The 16,837-nt window shown below is 50.5% G+C and overlaps 1 protein-coding gene across 1 annotated transcript; it reads left to right on the forward strand.

Annotated features, from left to right (window-relative positions):
- The first annotated feature begins 240 nt into the window (after positions 1–240).
- STARD7 (StAR related lipid transfer domain containing 7) lies at positions 241–16,405 on the forward strand. The gene is given in 11 exon segments (XM_054000792.1): positions 241–451; positions 3,490–3,629; positions 4,941–4,990; positions 6,476–6,586; positions 9,429–9,473; positions 9,475–9,512; positions 11,214–11,259; positions 11,261–11,314; positions 13,836–13,920; positions 15,683–15,690; positions 15,692–16,405. Coding segments are annotated over 11 exon segments (771 nt in total). The 5' UTR covers positions 241–383; the 3' UTR covers positions 15,818–16,405.
- The last annotated feature ends 432 nt before the right edge of the window (positions 16,406–16,837 follow it).

The raw sequence follows: 16,837 nt of genomic DNA on the forward strand, positions 1-16,837 counted from the left end.
GGCGCGCGGCGATGACGCGGGCGGAGCGCGACGCGCGGCGCGGCGGGGCCGGCATGTGGCGGCCGCTGGCCGCGCTCGCCGCCCGCGGGGCCACCGGGGCCACCGGCGGGGCCACCGCGGCCACCGGGGCCACCGGCCCGGCCCGCCCCGGCCCCGCGCCGCTGCCGCCGCCGCTGCTGGCGCTGCTCGCCCGCCACTGCGGCTGCGGGCGGGCGCGGCGGGCCCGGCAGCGCGGCGGGCCCGGGGACGGAGGACGCGGGAGCGGAACCGGGAGCGGAACCGGGAGCGGAACCGGGAGCGGCTCCGGGAGCGGCGGCTCCGGGCGCGGCCGCTGGGGAGGGCCCCGGGGCGGCGGCGGGCCGGCGGGGCCGCGGCGCGCGCTGATGGCCGCGCTCGGTACCGGCGCCTTCGTGTGGGACGGGAAACGCATCGAGGAGGAGGAGCTGCGGCGGTGAGCACCGGGAATGAGAACGGCGGGAATAACACCGGGAGAACACCGGGGATAACACCGGGAGAACGGCGGGAGAACGGCGGGATAACACCGGGAATAACACCGGGAGAACACCGGGAATAACACCGGGAATAATGGCGGGAACACTGGGAATTACGGCGGGCTAACGGCGGGAGTGCGGGGAATGGCGGGGATACGGGAGCTGTGGCGGTGAGAGGAGTACCGGGAATAACGGGAATAACGGGAACGGCGGGAATACCGGGATCGTGGGATAACGGGAACAGGGAATACCGGGAATAACGGGAACAGCGGGAATACCGGGATCGTGGGATAACGGGAATGGAGGGGGGAAACCGGGAATGGGGCATAACGGGGTAACGGGAATGGCGGGACAAGGGGAACCATGGGAATGACGGGAACGGGGATAACGGGAATGGCGGGGATAACGAGGTAACGGGAATGGTGGGGATAACGGGATAATGGAATAACGGGATAACGGGAATGGGGGGAATAACGGGATAACGGGAATGGGGGACAACAACGGGATAATGGGAGTGGGGGGAATAATGGGATAACGGGAATGGTGGGGATAACAGGATAATGGGAATAATGGGAATGGTGGGAATGGGGGGATAACGGGAATGCGGGATAACGGGATAAGAGGAACTGTGAGGATAACGGGAATGGCAGGGATAACGAGGTAACGGGAATGGTGGGAATAACAGGATAATGGAATAACGGGATAGCGGGAATGGGGGGAATAACGGGATAACGGGAATGGCAGGGATAACGGGATAGTGGGAATAGTGGGATAGTGGGAATGGGGGATAACGGGAATGGGGGGGATAACAGGATAATGGAATAACGGGAATGATGGGGATAACAACGGGATAATGGGAATGGTGGGGAATAATGGGATAACGGGAATGGGGGGAATACCGGGATAACGGGAACCATGGGAATAACAGGAACAGGGATGACGATGGGGCAACGGGATAACGGAAATGGCGGGGATAACGGGATAGTGGGAATGGGGGATAACGGGAATGGTGGGAATAACGGAATGATGGGGATAATGGAATAACGGGATAACGGGAATGGGGGACAACAATGGGATAACGGGAACGGCAGGAATAATGGGAGAGTGGAATAACGGGGTAACGGGATAATGGGAAATGGGATAACGGGAATGGTGGGAATGGGGGATAACCACGGGATAATGGGAATGGCGGGAACAACGGGAATACAGGAATGGCGGGAATAAGGGGAGAGTGGGATAACAGGATAATGGGATAATGGGAACAGGGGATAACAACGGGATAGTGGGAATGGCAGGGACAACGGGATAATGGGAATGGTGGGAATAACGGGATAATGGAATAACGGGATAGCGGGAACGGGGGATAACAACGGGATAATGGGAACGGGGGAATAACGGGAACGGGGTGTAACAATGGGATAATGGGATAACAACAGGATAATGGGAATGGTGGGAATGGGGGATGAAAATGGGAATGGTGGGATAACGGGATAATGGGGTAACGGGATCCATGGGAATAACGGGAACGGGGGATAACGATGGAGCAACGGGGGTAACGGGAACGGAGGGAATAACGGGATAACGGGAATGGGATAATGGGATCCCAGAAATCCCGCAAAATAAATGAATCAATCCCATAAAAATGGGGAATTCCTATCCCAATCCCATAAATTTGGGAATTTCCCAATCCCATAAAAATGTGGGGATTTCCCATCCCGATCCCATAAAAATGGGGAATTTCCCATCCCAATTCCATAAATCCAGGAATTTCCCATCCCAACCCCGTAATTTTGGGAATTTCCCATCCCAATCCCATAAAAATGGGGAATTTCCCATCTCAATCCCATAAATCTGGGAATTTCCCATCCCAATCCCATAAAAATGGGGAATTTCCCATCCCAATTCCATAAATCCGGGAATTTCCCATCCCAACCCCGTAATTTTGGGAATTTCCCATCCCAATCCCATAAAAATGGGGAATTTCCCATCCCAACCCCGTAATTTTGGGAATTTCCCATCCCAACCCTGTAATTTTGGGAATTTCCCATCCCAACCCTGTAATTTTGGGAATTTCCCATCCCAAGCCTGTAATTTGGGAATTTCCCATCCCAATCCCATAAAATTGGGGAATTTCCCATCCCAATCCCGTGATTTTGGGGATTTCCCATCCCAATCCCGTGATTTGGGGATTTCCCATCCCAGTCCCGTGATTTGGGATTTCCCATCCCAATCCCGTGATTTGGGATTTCCCATCCCAATCCCGTGATTTGGGAATTTCCCATCCCAATCCCGTGATTTGGGGATTTCCCATCCCAATCCCGTGAATTTGGGAATTCCCATCCCAATCCCATAAAAATGGGGAATTTCCCATCCCAATCCCGTGATTTTGGGATTTCCCATCCCAATCCCGTGAATTTGGGAATTCCCATCCCAATCCCGTGATTTGGGGATTTCCCATCCCAATCCCGTGATTTGGGGATTTCCCATCCCAATCCCGTGAATTTGGGGATTTCCCATCCCAATCCCATAAAAATGGGGAATTTCCCATCCCAATCCCGTGAATTTGGGAATTTCCCATCCCAATCCCGTGATTTGGGGATTTCCCATCCCAATCCCATAAAAATGGGGAATTTCCCATCCCAACCCTGTAATTTTGGGAATTTCCCATCCCAATCCCGTGATTTTGGGGATTTCCCATCCCAATCCCGTGATTTTGGGGATTTCCCATCCCAATCCCGTGATTTTGGGGATTCCCATCCCAATCCCATAAAAATGGGGAATTTCCCATCCCAACCCTGTAATTTTGGGAAATTCCCATCCCAATCCCGTGATTTGGGAATTTCCCATCCCAATCCCGTGATTTTGGGAATTTCCCATCCCAATCCCGTGATTTTGGGGATTTCCCATCCCAATCCCGTGATTTTGGGGATTTCCCATCCCAATCCCGTGATTTTGGGGATTTCCATCCCAATCCCGTGAATTTGGGATTTCCCCGCAGGTCGGCGCAGGAGCTGCAGCAGTTGGAGAATCCCGAGGAATTCCCGGAGCAGGAGCGGGGCTGGGAGCCGGTGCTGGAGCGGGAGCGCTTCCGCCTCTGGCGCCGCCCCATCCCGGGATCGGCGCTCTTCCAGTACCGAGGTGGGAATTCCCAAAATTCCTGAAATTCCTGACACCCCAAATTCCCCAATTCCCAAATTCCCCAATTCCCAAAATCTCAAATTCCCAAAATTCCCAAATTCTGGAGCGGGAGCTTCCGCCTCTGGCGCCGCCCCATCCCGGGGTCAGCGCTCCTCCAGTACTGAGGTGGGAATTCCCAAAATTCCTGAAATCCCAAATTCCCAAAATCTCAAATTCCCAAATTCCCCAATTCCCAAAATTCCTGAAATTCCTGAAATCCCAAATTCCCAAATGCCCAAAATCTCAAATTCCCAAATTCCCCAAAATCCCAAATTGCCCAATTCCCAAAATTCCTGAAATTCCCAAATCCCAAATTCCCCAAAATCCCAAATTCTGGAGCGGGAGCGCTTCCGCCTCTGGCGCCGCCCCATCCCGGGCTCGGCGCTCTTCCAGTATCGAGGTGGGAATTCCCAAATTCCCAGAATTCCTGAAATTCCTGAAATCCCAAATTCCCGAATTTCCAAAATCTCAAATTCCCAAATCCCAAATTCCCCAATTCCCAAAATTCCTGAAATCCCAAAAAATCCCCAATTCCCCAAAATCCAAAAATCCCCAAAATCCTGAAGTCTCACAATCTGAAAAATCCCAAATTCCCCAAATCCTGAAGTCCCAAAATCCCAAATTCCCCCATTCCCTAAAAATCCCTGAAATTCCCAATTCCTAATTCCCGAATTCCCAAAAATCCCAAGTCCCAAAATCCCAAATTCTTAAATTCCTAAAAGTCCCCAAATCCTGAATCCCCAATTCCTCGAAATTCCCGAATTCCCCAAATCCCAAAATTCTCAATTCCCAAATTCAAAAAAATCCCAAATTCCCCAAAGTCCCTGAAATTCCCAATTCTTGAATTCCCAAAATTTTGGGATTTTGGGGAATTTTTGGGATTTGCCAATTTTCAGGATTTGGGGATTTTTGTTGATTTTTGGGATCCCTCAGGTTCCTGGGAATTTTGGGATTATTTGCATTTTTGGATTCCCAGGATTTGTTGATTTTGGGGGTTTTGGAATTTTTGTGATTTGGGATTTTTTTGGGGGGGGGATTTGCTGATTTGGGAGATTTTTGGGATTTTGGGAATTTTTTTGATTTTAGATTCCCAGGATTTGTTGATTTTTGGGATTTGGGGATTTTGTTGATTTGGGGATTTTTGGGTTTTTTTTTTGATTTTTGGGACTTTGGAATTTTTGGGATTTGGGATTTTTTTGGGATTTGCTGATCTGGGGGATTTGGGGGATTTTGGGGATTTTGGGATTTGCTGATTTTTGGGATTTCCCGCAGTTTTCGGCTCCTACACCGACGTCACTCCCCGGCAATTCTTCAACGTCCAGGTGAGCGAAATTCCCAAAAATTCCCAAAAAAATTCCCCAAAATTAAAAAAAAATCCCAAAATTTCCCCAAAATTCCCAAAAAATTCCCCCAAATTCCCAGAAATTCCCAAAAATTCCCCAAAAAATCCCCCATAAAATTCCCACGAAATTCACAAAATTTTCCCAAAAATTCCCCAAAAATTCCCCAAAAATTCCCAAGAAATTCCCCAAAAATCCCAAAAATTCCCCAAAATTCTTTGGGAATTCCTGGAATTCCAGCCGGGATTTGACTCCAGGGCTGGGAATCTTTGGGAATTCCGGGAAAACCTGGAAAAATTCCCATTTTTAACCCATCCCGGGAATTCCCGATCCCGTTTTTTCCCGAAAATTCCGGATTCGGGGTGGGGGAGGGGGGGAAGGGATTTTTTCCCGTGGTTTTTCCTGGAATTCCGGAGCTTTCTCCATTTTCCTGATCCCGTTTTTCCCTGGAATTCCGGGTTTTTCCCATCCCGATTTTCTTTGGAATTTCGGGATTTTTCCCCCGATTTTCTCCCCCGAGATTTCCTGGAATTCCCGGATTTTTTTCCCAGTTTTTTCCTGGGATTTCCCCAGAATTCCAGGATTTATTCCCGGGTTTTTCCCTGAATTTTTTCCCGAGATTTCCCGGAATTCTGGGATTTATTCCCCATTTTTTTCCCTGGATTTCCTGGAAATCCGGGGTGTTTTCCTGATCCTGATTTTTCCCAGATTCCCGGGATTTTTCCCAGTTTTTCTCGGAATTCCGGGATGTTTCCCTGATCCCGACTTTTCCGGGATTTTTCCCTGGGATTTCCCGGAATTCTGGGATGTTTCCCTGATCCCTTTTTCCCTGAATTCCGGGATTTTCCTGTTTTTCCCCGGCGTTCCGGGATTTTCCCTGTCATTCTGGGATTTTTTTCCCGTTTTTTCCCCGGCGTTCCAGGATTTTTCCCTGATCCCGGTTTTTCCTGGAATTCCGGGATTTTTTCCATTTTTTCCCCGCAATTCCAGGATGTTTCCCTGATCCCGGTTTTTCCCCAGCATTCCGGGATTTTCCCAGTTTTCCCTGGATTTCCGGGATGTTTCCCTGATCCCAGTTTTCCCCGGCATTCCGGGATTTTCCCAGTATTTCCCGGATTTCTGGGATGTTTCTCTGATCCCGTTTTCCCCGGCATTCAGGGATTTTTCCCTGGGTTTTCCCAGCATTCTCGGATGTTTCCCTGATCCCGTTTCCCTCGTCATTCCGGGATTTTTCCCATTTTTCCCTGGCGTTCCGGGATGTTTCCCTGATCCTGTTTTTTCCTGTCATTCCGGGATTTTCCCAGTTTTCCCTGGATTTCCAGGATGTTTCCCTGATCCCGTTTTTCCCGGATTTCCTTGATTTTCCCCGTTTCCCCTGGCGTTCCGGGATTTTTTCCCGTTTTTCTTGTCATTCCGGGATTTTCCCCGTTTTTCCCTGGCGTTCCGGGATCTCGGCGCCGTTCCCAGCTGGACACGGAGTACCGCAAGCAGTGGGACTCGCTGGTGCTCAAGCTCGACGTCGTGGAGCGCGACCCGGCCACCGGATCCGAGGTGATCCACTGGGTCACCCAGTTCCCGGTGAGAGATCCGGGATCGGGATCAGGGATCTGGGATCAGGGATTTGGGATTGGGGATTTGGGATTTGGGATCTGAGGGGATCCACTGGGTCACCCAGTTCCAGGTGAGGGATCCGGGATCGGGATCTGGGATTTGGGATCGGGGATTTGGGATCTGTTATTTGGGATCCGAGGGGATCCACTGGGTCACCCAGTTCCCGGTGAGGGATTCGGGACTGGGGATTTGGGATCTGGGATTTGGGATTTGGGATCGGGGATTTGGGATCTGAGGGGATCCACTGGGTCACCCAGTTCCCGGTGAGAGATCGGGATCGGGGATTTGGGATCTGGAATTTGGGATCTGGGATTTGGGATCCGAGGGGATCCACTGGGTCACCCAGTTCCCGGTGAGAGATTTAGGATTAGGATCGGGGGGTTGGGATCTGGGATTGGGGTTTGGGATCCAAGGGGATCCACTGGGTCACCCAGTTCCCGGTGAGAGATCTGGGGTCGGGGATTTGGGATTGGGATCCAGGATCTGGGATTGATTCCATTCCTTGGGATCCCTCTGGGATTTGGGATCGGGTTTGGGATGCAGCATTGGGATCTGGGCTCAGGTTTTGGGCTCGGGTTTGGGATCTGCTTTGGGATCAGGGATTGGGGTTTGGTTGGGGATCTGGGATCGGGATGGGAATTTGGGATTGGGATCAGGGATCTGGATCAGGGATCTGGTTGGGGATCAGGGACTGGGATTGGGTTGGGGATCAGGGATCAGGATGGGAATTGGGGATCTTCTTTGGGATCAGGAACTGGGATGGGAATTCGGGATTGGGATCAGGGATCTGGATCAGGGATCGGGGATTGGGGTCTGGGATTGGGATCAGGGGTCAGGATGGGAATTGGGGATCTGCTCTGGCATTTGGGGTTGGGATCGGGCTTGGGATCCAGCATTGGGATCTGGGCTCAGGTTTTGGGCTCGGGTTTGGGATCTGCTTTGGGATCAGGGACCAGGTTGGGGATCTGGGATCGGGATCAGGGATCTGGTTGGGGATCAGGGATCTGATCTGGGATTGGGGTTGGGATCTGGGATCGGGGTTGGGATCATGGACTGGGATCCGGATGGGGATCCGGGATCGGGTTGGGGATCAGGGATCTGGTTTCGGATTGGGTTTGGGATCAGGGATGGGGATCTGGGATCTGGTTTGGGATCATGGATCCGGGATTTGGTTTGGGATCTGGGATTGGGGTTTGGGATCTGGGATCAGATTTGGGATTAGGGATGGGGGTTTGGGAGTGGGTTTGGGATCGGGTTTGGGACCTGGGATCTGGGATTGGGTTTGGGATCTGGTTCAGGTCCTGGATCGGGGTTTGGGATCTGGGATCAGGGTTTGAGATCCGGGATCGGGTTTGGGATCATGGACTGGGATCCAGGTGGTGAGCTGGGATCGGGCTGGGGATCTGGGACGGGGATCCGGGATCGGGTTTGGGATCGGGTTTGGGTTTCTGCTGCTGACCGTGCCGTTGCCATCACTGCTGCCGTTGCCGTCGCCGTCGCCGTTCCCGTTCCCGTTGCCGTCACTGCTGACCACGCCGTTCCCGTTCCGTTGCCGTCACTGCTGACCACGCCGTTCCCGTTCCCGCGGCCGTTCCCGTCGCCGTCGCTGTGGCCGTTCCCGTTGCCGTTCCCGCTGCTGTGTCCCGTTCCCGTGGCCGTTCCCGTTCCCATATCCCATTCCCGTTCCCATGGCCGTTCCCGTTCCCGTGGCCATTCCCGTGGCCGTTCCTATTCCCGTTCCCGTTCCCGTTCCCGTGGCCATTCCCGTGGCCGTTCCTATTCCCGTTCCCGTTCCCGTTCCCGTGGCCGTTCCTGTTCCCGTTCCCGTTCCCGTTCCCGTGGCCGTTCCCGTTCCCGTGGCCATTCCCGTGGCCGTTCCTGTTCCCGTTCCCGTTCCTGTGTCCTGTTCCCGTTCCCGTGGCCGTTCCCGTTCCCATGGCCGTTCCCGTTCCCGTGGCCGTTCCTGTTCCCGTTCCCGTGGCCATTCCCGTGGCCGTTCCCGTTCCCGTGGCCGTTCCCATTCCCGTTCCCGTTCCTGTGGCCGTTCCCGTGTCCCGTTCCCGTGTCCCGTGTCCCGTTCCCGTTCCTGTTCCTGTTCCCGTGTCCTGTGTCCCGTTCCCGTGTCCCGTCCCCGTGTCCTGTGTCCCGTTCCCGTGTCCCGTCCCCGTGGCCGTGTCCCGTTCCCGTGTCCCGTGTCCCGTGTCCCGTGTCCCGTTCCCGTGTCCCGTGTCCCGTTCCCGTGTCCCGTTCCCGTTCCCGTGTCCCGTTCCCGTGTCCCGTTCCCGTTCCCATTCCCGTGTCCCGTGTCCCGTGTCCCGTGTCCCGTGGCCCATTCCCGTTCCCGTGTCCCGTGGCCGTTCCCGTTCCCGTGGCCGTTCCCGTTCCCGTGGCCGTTCCCGTTCCCGTGGCCGTTCCCGTGTCCCGTGTCCCGTGTCCCGTCCCCGTGTCCCGTGTCCCGTTCCCGTTCCCGTCCCCGTGTCCCATTCCCGTGTCCCGTGTCCCCGTGTCCCGTCCCCGTGTCCCGTGTCCCGTTCCCGTGTCCCGTGGCCGTTCCCGTTCCCGTTCCCGTGTCCCGTTCCCGTTCCCGTTCCCGTTCCCGTGTCCCGTTCCCGTGGCCGTTCCCGTTCCCATATCCCGTTCCCGTTCCCGTGGCCGTTCCCGTGTCCCGTGTCCCGTCCCCGTCCCCGTTCCCGTGTCCCGTTCCCGTGTCCCGTGGCCGTTCCCGTGTCCCGTTCCCGTGTCCCGTTCCCGTGTCCCGTTCCCGTGTCCCGTCCCCGTTCCCGTGTCCCGTGTCCCGTGGCGGCGGCAGTACCCGATGTACTCCCGGGATTACGTTTACGTGCGGCGCTACAAGCGTCGACCCCGAGCGCAAGCTGATGGTGCTCGTGTCCCGGTGCGCCTTCCCGAAAACCCCGGGACAGTTCCCAAAAAACCCCCGGGACAATTCCCAAAAACCCCGGGACAATTCCCAAAAACCCCCGGGACAGTTCCCAAAAACCCCCGGGATAATTCCCAAAAACCCCCGGGACAATTCCCAAAAAATCCCTGAGATTCCCAAAAACCCCCGGGACAATTCCCAAAACCCCCGGGACAATTCCCAAAAATCCCCGGGACAGTTCCCAAAAAATCCCTGAGATTCCCAAAAAACCCCCCGGGATAATTCCCAAAAAATCCCTGAGATTCCCAAAAAATCCCTGGTATAATTCCCAAAAACCCGCGGGACAATTCCCAAAAACCCCCTGGGATAATTCCCAAAAACCCCCGGGACAATTCCCAAAAACCCCCCGGGATAATTCCCAAAAAATCCCTGAGATTCCCAAAAACCCCCAGGACAATTCCCAAAAAATCCCGGGATAATTCCCAAAAAATCCCTGGGATAATTCCCAAAAAATCCCTGAGATTCCCAAAAACCCCCTGGGACAATTCCCAAAAACCCCCCAGATCCCCAAAAAATCCCTGAGATTCCCAAAAAATCCCCAAGATTCCCCAAAAATCCCTGAAATTCCCAAAAAATCCCCAAGATTCCCCAAAATCCCACGAGTTTCCCAAGAAATCCTCCTGCAAGTCCCAAAAATCCTCACTGGAGTTCCCTAAAATTCCCTAAAAATCCCACAAGATTCCCAAAAATCCTTCCTGGAATTCCCAAAAAAACCCCACAAGATTCCCAAAATATTTTTCCTGGAATTCCAAAAAAAATCCCTCTTGGAATTCCCAAAAAATCCTCCCTGGAATTCCCCCAAAAAACCCCACGGAATTCCCAAAAAATCCCTCCTCGAATTGCCAAAAACCCCACGAGATTCCCAAAAATCCCAGAAAATTCCCCAAAAATTCCAGGCTAATTTTGGGATAATTCCAGAATAATTTTGGGCTAATTCCGGGATAATTTTGGGCTGATTCCGGGCAAATTCCGGGATCATTTTGGGATAATTTTGGGGTAATTTGGGGCTGATTCCGGGATCATTTTGGGGTAATTCTGGGCGGATTCCGGGCTAATTCCGGGATCATTTTGGGCTGATTCTGGGATCATTTTGGGCGGATTCCGGGATAATTTTGGGATAATTCCGGGATCATTTTGGGCTGATTCCGGGCTGATTTTGGGATCATTTTGGGTAATTCTGGGCAGATTGTGGGATAATTTTGGGTAATTCTGGGCAGATTCTGGGATCATTTTGGGCTGATTCCGGGACAATTCCGGGATCATTTTGGGGTAACTCTGGGCGGATTGTGGGATAATTTTGGGCTGATTCCAGGATAATTGTGGGATAATTTTGGGATAATTCCGGGATCATTTTGGGCTGATTCCGGGCTGATTCTGGGATAATTCTGGGCAGATTCTGGGATCATTTTGGGCTGATTCCGGGACAATTCCGGGATCATTTTGGGGTAACTCTGGGCGGATTGTGGGATCATTTTGGGCTGATTCCAGGGTAATTTTGGGCTGATTCCGGGCTCATTTTGGGCTGATTCCAGGATAATTGTGGGGTAATGTTGGGCTGATTCCGGGCTCATTTTGGGCTGATTCCAGGATAACTTTGGGGTAATTTTGGGCTGATTCCGGGCTCATTTCGGGCTGATTCCGGGCGGGTTCCGGCAGGGCCGTGGAGCACCCCGGCGTCCCCGAGCAGCCGGAGCACGTCCGCAGTGCGCAGCTACGAGTCGCACATGGTGATCCGGCCCCACCGCGGCTTCGACGAGGTCACAGCGCCGGCACATCCCGGGAATCCGGGAAAAATCCCCAGGGAAAGCTGGGAAAAGTCACGGGGAAAGCTGGGAAAATCACGGGGAAAGCTGGGAAAATCACGGGAATCTGGGAAAAATCCCTGGGGAAATCTGGGAAAAGTCACAGGGAAATCTGGGAAAATCATGGGAATCTGGGAAAAATCCCCGGGGAAATCTGGGAAAAGTCACAGGGAAATCTGGGAAAAGTCACGGGGAAATCTGGGAAAAGTCATGGGGAAATCTGGGAAAATCCCTGGGGAAATTTGGGAAAATCACGGGAATCTGGGAAAAGTCACGGGGAAATCTGGGAAAAGTCACAGGGAAAGCTGGGAAAAATCACGGGGAAATCTGGGAAAATCACGGGAATCTGGGAAAAATCCCCGGGGAAATCTGGGAAAAATCCCCGGGGAAATCTGGGAAAAGTCACAGGGAAATCTGGGAAAATCACGGGAAAATCTGGGAAAAGTCACGGGGAAATCTGGGAAAAGTCACGGGAAAATCTGGGAAAATCACGGGGAAATCTGGGAAAATCACGGGAATCTGGGAAAAATCCCCGGGGAAATCTGGGAAAAATCCCCGGGGAAATCTGGGAAAAGTCACAGGGAAATCTGGGAAAAGTCACAGGGAAATCTGGGAAAATCACGGGAAAATCTGGGAAAATCACGGGGAAATCTGGGAAAATCACGGGGAAATCTGGGAAAAATCACGGGAATCTGGGAAAAATCCCCGGGGAAATCTGGGAAAAGTCACAGGGAAATCTGGGAAAAATCCTGGGAAAAAATCACAGGGGATATCTGGGAAAAATCCAGGAAATCTGGGAAAAATCCTGGGAAATCTGGGAAAAATATGGGAAGAATCCCAGGGAAATCTGGGAAAAACCCCGGGGAAATCTGGGAAAAATCCCCAGGGAAATCTGGGAAAAATATGGGAAGAATCACAGGAAAATCCCGGGGAAATCCAGGAAAAATCACAGGAAAATCTGGGAAAAATCTTGGGAAATCTGGGAAAAATATCACAGGACATCTGGGGAAAATCCTGTGGAAATCTGGGAGAAATCCTGGGAAAATCTGGGAAAAATCCTGGGAAATCTGACAAAAATCCTGGGAAATCTGGGAAAAACCCCGGGGAAATCTGGGGAAAATCCTGGGGAAATCTGGGAGAAATCCTGGGAAATCTGACAAAAATCCCGGGAAATCTGGGAAAAACCCCAGGGAAATCTGGGGAAAATCCCAGGTAAATATGGAAATCTGGGAAAAATCCTGGGAAATCTGGGAAAAATCCTGGGAAATTGGGAAAATCTGGGGAAAATCATGGGAAAATCTCAGCAGAATCTGGGAAAAATCACAGGAAATCTGGGAGAAATCCTGGGAAAATCTGGGAAAAATCCTGGGAAATCTAGGGAAAATACTGGGGAAATCTGGGAAAATCACGGAAAAATCGTGGGAAATCTGGGAAAAATCCCAAGGGAAATCACGGGAAAATCTGGGGAAAATACGGGGAAATCTGGGAAAATACAGGAATGAGGAAATTTTGGAGGATTTTTGAGGAATTTTTGGAGAATTTTGAGGGAATATTTAGGGAGTTTTGGAGGATTTTTGGGGAATATTTTGGGAATTTTTGGGGAATTTTGTTGTTTTCCAGAATGGCTTCGATTTCCTGCTGGATTTTGGGGGAATTTTGGAGGAATTTCAGGGAATTCTGGCTGGGAATTTTTGGGAATTCTGGAAATTGTTGGGAATTTTTTTCAATTTGGGGAATTTTTGGGGAATTTTGGTGTTTTGCAGAACGGCTTCGATTTCCTGCTGGATTTTGGACAAATTCTGGACAATTTGGGGGGGAATTTTGGGCAATTTTTGAGGATTTTTGGAGGAATTTCAGGGAATTCTGGCTGGGAATTTTTGGGAATTCTGGAAATTGTTGGGAATTTTTTTCAATTTGGGGAATTTTTTTTGGAATTTTGGTTTTTCGCAGAACGGCTTCGATTTCCTGATGCATTTTCAGAGAATTTTGGAGGCTTTTGGGCAATTTTTGAGGAATTCTGGGGGAATTTGGGGGAATTTTGGAGGAATTTCAGGGAATTCTGGCTGGGAATTGTGGGAATTGTTGGGGATTTTTTTCAGTTTGGGGAATTTTTGGGGAATTTTGGTGTTTTGCAGAACGGCTTCGATTTCCTGCTGGATTTTGGGCAAATTCTGGACAATTTTGGGGGGTTTTTGGGCAATTTTTGAGGATTTTTTGAGGAATTTCCGGGAATTCTGGCTGGGAATTGTTGGGAATTTTTTTCGGTTTGGGGAATTTTTGGGGAATTTTGGTGTTTTGCAGAACGGCTTCGATTACCTGTTGGATTTTGAGAGAATTGTGCACAATTTTGGGGGGATTTTGGGCAATTTTTGAGGATTTTTTGAGGAATTTCCGGGAATTCTGGCTGGGAATTGTGGGAATTGTTGGGAATTTTTTTCGGTTTGGGGAATTTTTGGGGAATTTTGGTGTTTTGCAGAACGGCTTCGATTACCTGCTGACGTACAGCGACAACCCGCAGACCGTGTTCCCCCGCTACTGCCTCAGCTGGATGGTGTCCAGCGGTGAGAATTCCCAAAATTCCCCCAAATCCCCCCCAAATTCCCGGGGAAAAACGAAGGGAAAATGGGGAAGGAAGAGGAGGAAAAACTGGGGGGGATTCGGGGGGAAGGAAGGGGGGGAAATGGGAAAAAATTGGGAAAAGAATGGGGAAAAAATTGGGGGGAAAATTGGGGGAAAAAGGAAAAAAAAGGGAAAAATTGGGGGGAAAAAGGGGGAAAAAAATTGGGGAAAATTGGGGGAAAAAGGAAAATTGGGGGAAAAAGGAAAAAAAAGGGAAAATAGGAAAGGGAAAAATTGGGGAAAAAAGGGAAAAAAAATTGGGGGAAAAAGGAAAAAAAAGGAAAATAGGAAAGGGAAAAATTGGGGGAAAAAATGGGAAAAAAAAGGGAAGCTTCCCGGAGAAGCTGCGCAGGGAAATATGGAAAGGAAAAATTGGTGGAAGGGGGGAAATTGGGAAAAAAAATCCAGGAAAAAAACAGGAAAAAAAATGGGAAAAGTAGGGAAAAAATTTGAGGAAAATAGGAAAAATTTGGGCAGAGGGAGAAGGGGTTGGAATTGCAGGGGTGCCGGAATTCCTGGAGAAGCTGCACTGGGGATAAAGGAAAAAGGGGAGGGAAAAGGGAAAAAATTGGAGAAAAAAATGGGGAAGGAAAAGGGAAAATTGGAGAAAAAAAAGGGAAAAAGGGAAGGAAAAGGGAAAAATTGGAGAAAAAAAAGGGAAAATAGGGAAGGAAAAGGGAAAAATTGGAGAAAAAAATGGGAAAAATGGGGAAGGAAAAGGGAAAAATTGGGGGGGAAAATGTGGAAGAAAAAGGAAAAATTGGAGAAAAAAATGAGGAAGGAAAAGGGGAAAATTGGGGGGAAAATGCGGAAGGAAAAGGGAAAAATTGGAGAAAAAAATGGGAAAAATGGGGAAGGAAAAGGGAAAAACGACAAAAAAAAGGGAAAAGTGGGGAAGGAAAAGGGAAAAACTGGGGGGAAAATTTGGGGAAAAATTGGGGAGAAATTGGGAAAACCTTGGGCAAAGAGGGAGGAGGGGTCAGAATTGCAGGGATGCCGGAATTCCTGGAGAAGCTGCACTGGGAAAAGGGGAAATGGGGAGGGAAAAGGGAAAAAATTGGGGGGAAAGGGTAAAAATCAGGGAAAATTGGGAACAAATCGGGGTAAATATGGGGGAAAAAAGGAAAAATGGGGGGGAATGGGATAAAACAGCTAAATGGGATGGAAAAGGGAAAAATTGGAGAAAAAAAAAAGGGAAAAATGGGGAAGGAAAAGGGAAAAATTGGGGGGGAAAAATCAGGAAAATTGAGGAAAAATGGGGGAAGAATTGGGGGGAAAAATAGGAAAAAAATTGGGGAAGATTGGGGAGAAATTGGGAAAAACTTGGGAAAAGAGGAAGAAGGGGTTGGGAATGGTGGGAATTGTAGGAATGCCAGAATTCCTGGAGAAGCTGCACTGGGAAAATGGGAAAAAAACTGGGGGAAAGTTGGGAAAAGTGGGGGGTAAAAAAGGGAAAAATTGGGGGGGAAATGGGGGGAAGTTGGGAAAAAATGGACGGAAAATGGGAAAAACTTGGGATAATATAGAGAAGGGGTCGGAATTGCAGGGATGCCGGAATTCCTGGAGAAGCTGCACTGGGGAAAAGGGGAAACGGAGGGAAATAAAGGGGGGGAAATTGGGAAAATAGTGGAGGAAAATGGGAAAAAATTGGGGAGAAATTGGGAAAACCTTGGGCAAAGAGGGAGGAGGGGGTCGGAATTGCAGGGATGCCGGGAATTCCTGGAGAAGCTGCACTCGGCGGCGCTGAAGGCCAAGAAAATGGAGCTGGAGCTTCGGGATTACCTGAGCCCCGCCAAGGGCCCCGAGCCCTGCGGGGCCGCGCGCCTCGAGTACGCCTGAGACGGCGGGAAACGGCCGGGAAACGGCGGGAAAACGGCCGGAAAACGGAGGGAAAACAACCAGAAAACTGAGGGGAAAATAACCAGAAAACGGAGGGAAAACGGCCGGAAAAATAACCAGAAAAACTGAGGGAAAATGGAGGGAAAACGGTGGGAAAACGACTGGAAAACAACAAGAAAATGCAGGGAAAACAACTGGGAAACAGCGGGAAAATGGAGGGAAAACAACCAGGAAACGGAGGGAAAATGGAGGGAAAATAGCAGGAAACAGGCAAGAAAATGGCGGGAAAACAACAGAGAAAATGGCGGGAAAACAACAAGAAAATGGTGGGAAAAACAACGAGAAAATGGCGGGAAAACAACGAGAAAATGGCGGGAAAACAACGAGAAAATGGCGGGAAAACAACGAGAAAATGGCGGAAAACGATGAGAAAATGGCGGGAAACCACCGGGAAAATGGCGGGAAAAACGATGAGAAAATGGCGGGAAAACAATGGGAAAATGGCGGGAAAGGATGGGGAAATGCCAGCAATAAACTGGGAAAAAACTCTGGGGTTGTGTCAGAAGCACTGGAAATAAACTGGGAAAACACCAGGAATAAAGTGGGGGAAAAAAAGCTGGAATCGTCCCAAAAAAAAAGGGAATAATTTGGGGAAAAAAAGCTGGGAATTGTCCCCAAAAAAAGGGAATAATTTGGGAAAAAAAGCTGGGAATTGTTCCAAAAAAGGGGAATAATTTGGGAAAAAAAATCTGGGAATTGTCCCAAAAAACCCCGGGAATAAAGTGGGAAAAAAAAATCTGGGGAATTGTCCCAAAAACCCCAGGAAGAAGGTGGGAAAAAAAAAAATCTGGGAATTGTCCCAAAAAAATGGAAATCAAACGGGAAAAAAAACTGGGAATTGTCCCGAAAAAACATCAGGAATTATCCCAGAAATACTGGGAATAAATTTGGGAACTTTTGGGATTTGGGGTCAGAATTCCCAGATGTGGGGTTGGAATTTTGGGATTTGGGGTCGGAATG

Source organism: Vidua macroura, chromosome 28, assembly GCF_024509145.1.
Source record: "Vidua macroura isolate BioBank_ID:100142 chromosome 28, ASM2450914v1, whole genome shotgun sequence".
Classification (NCBI taxonomy): domain Eukaryota; kingdom Metazoa; phylum Chordata; class Aves; order Passeriformes; family Viduidae; genus Vidua; species Vidua macroura.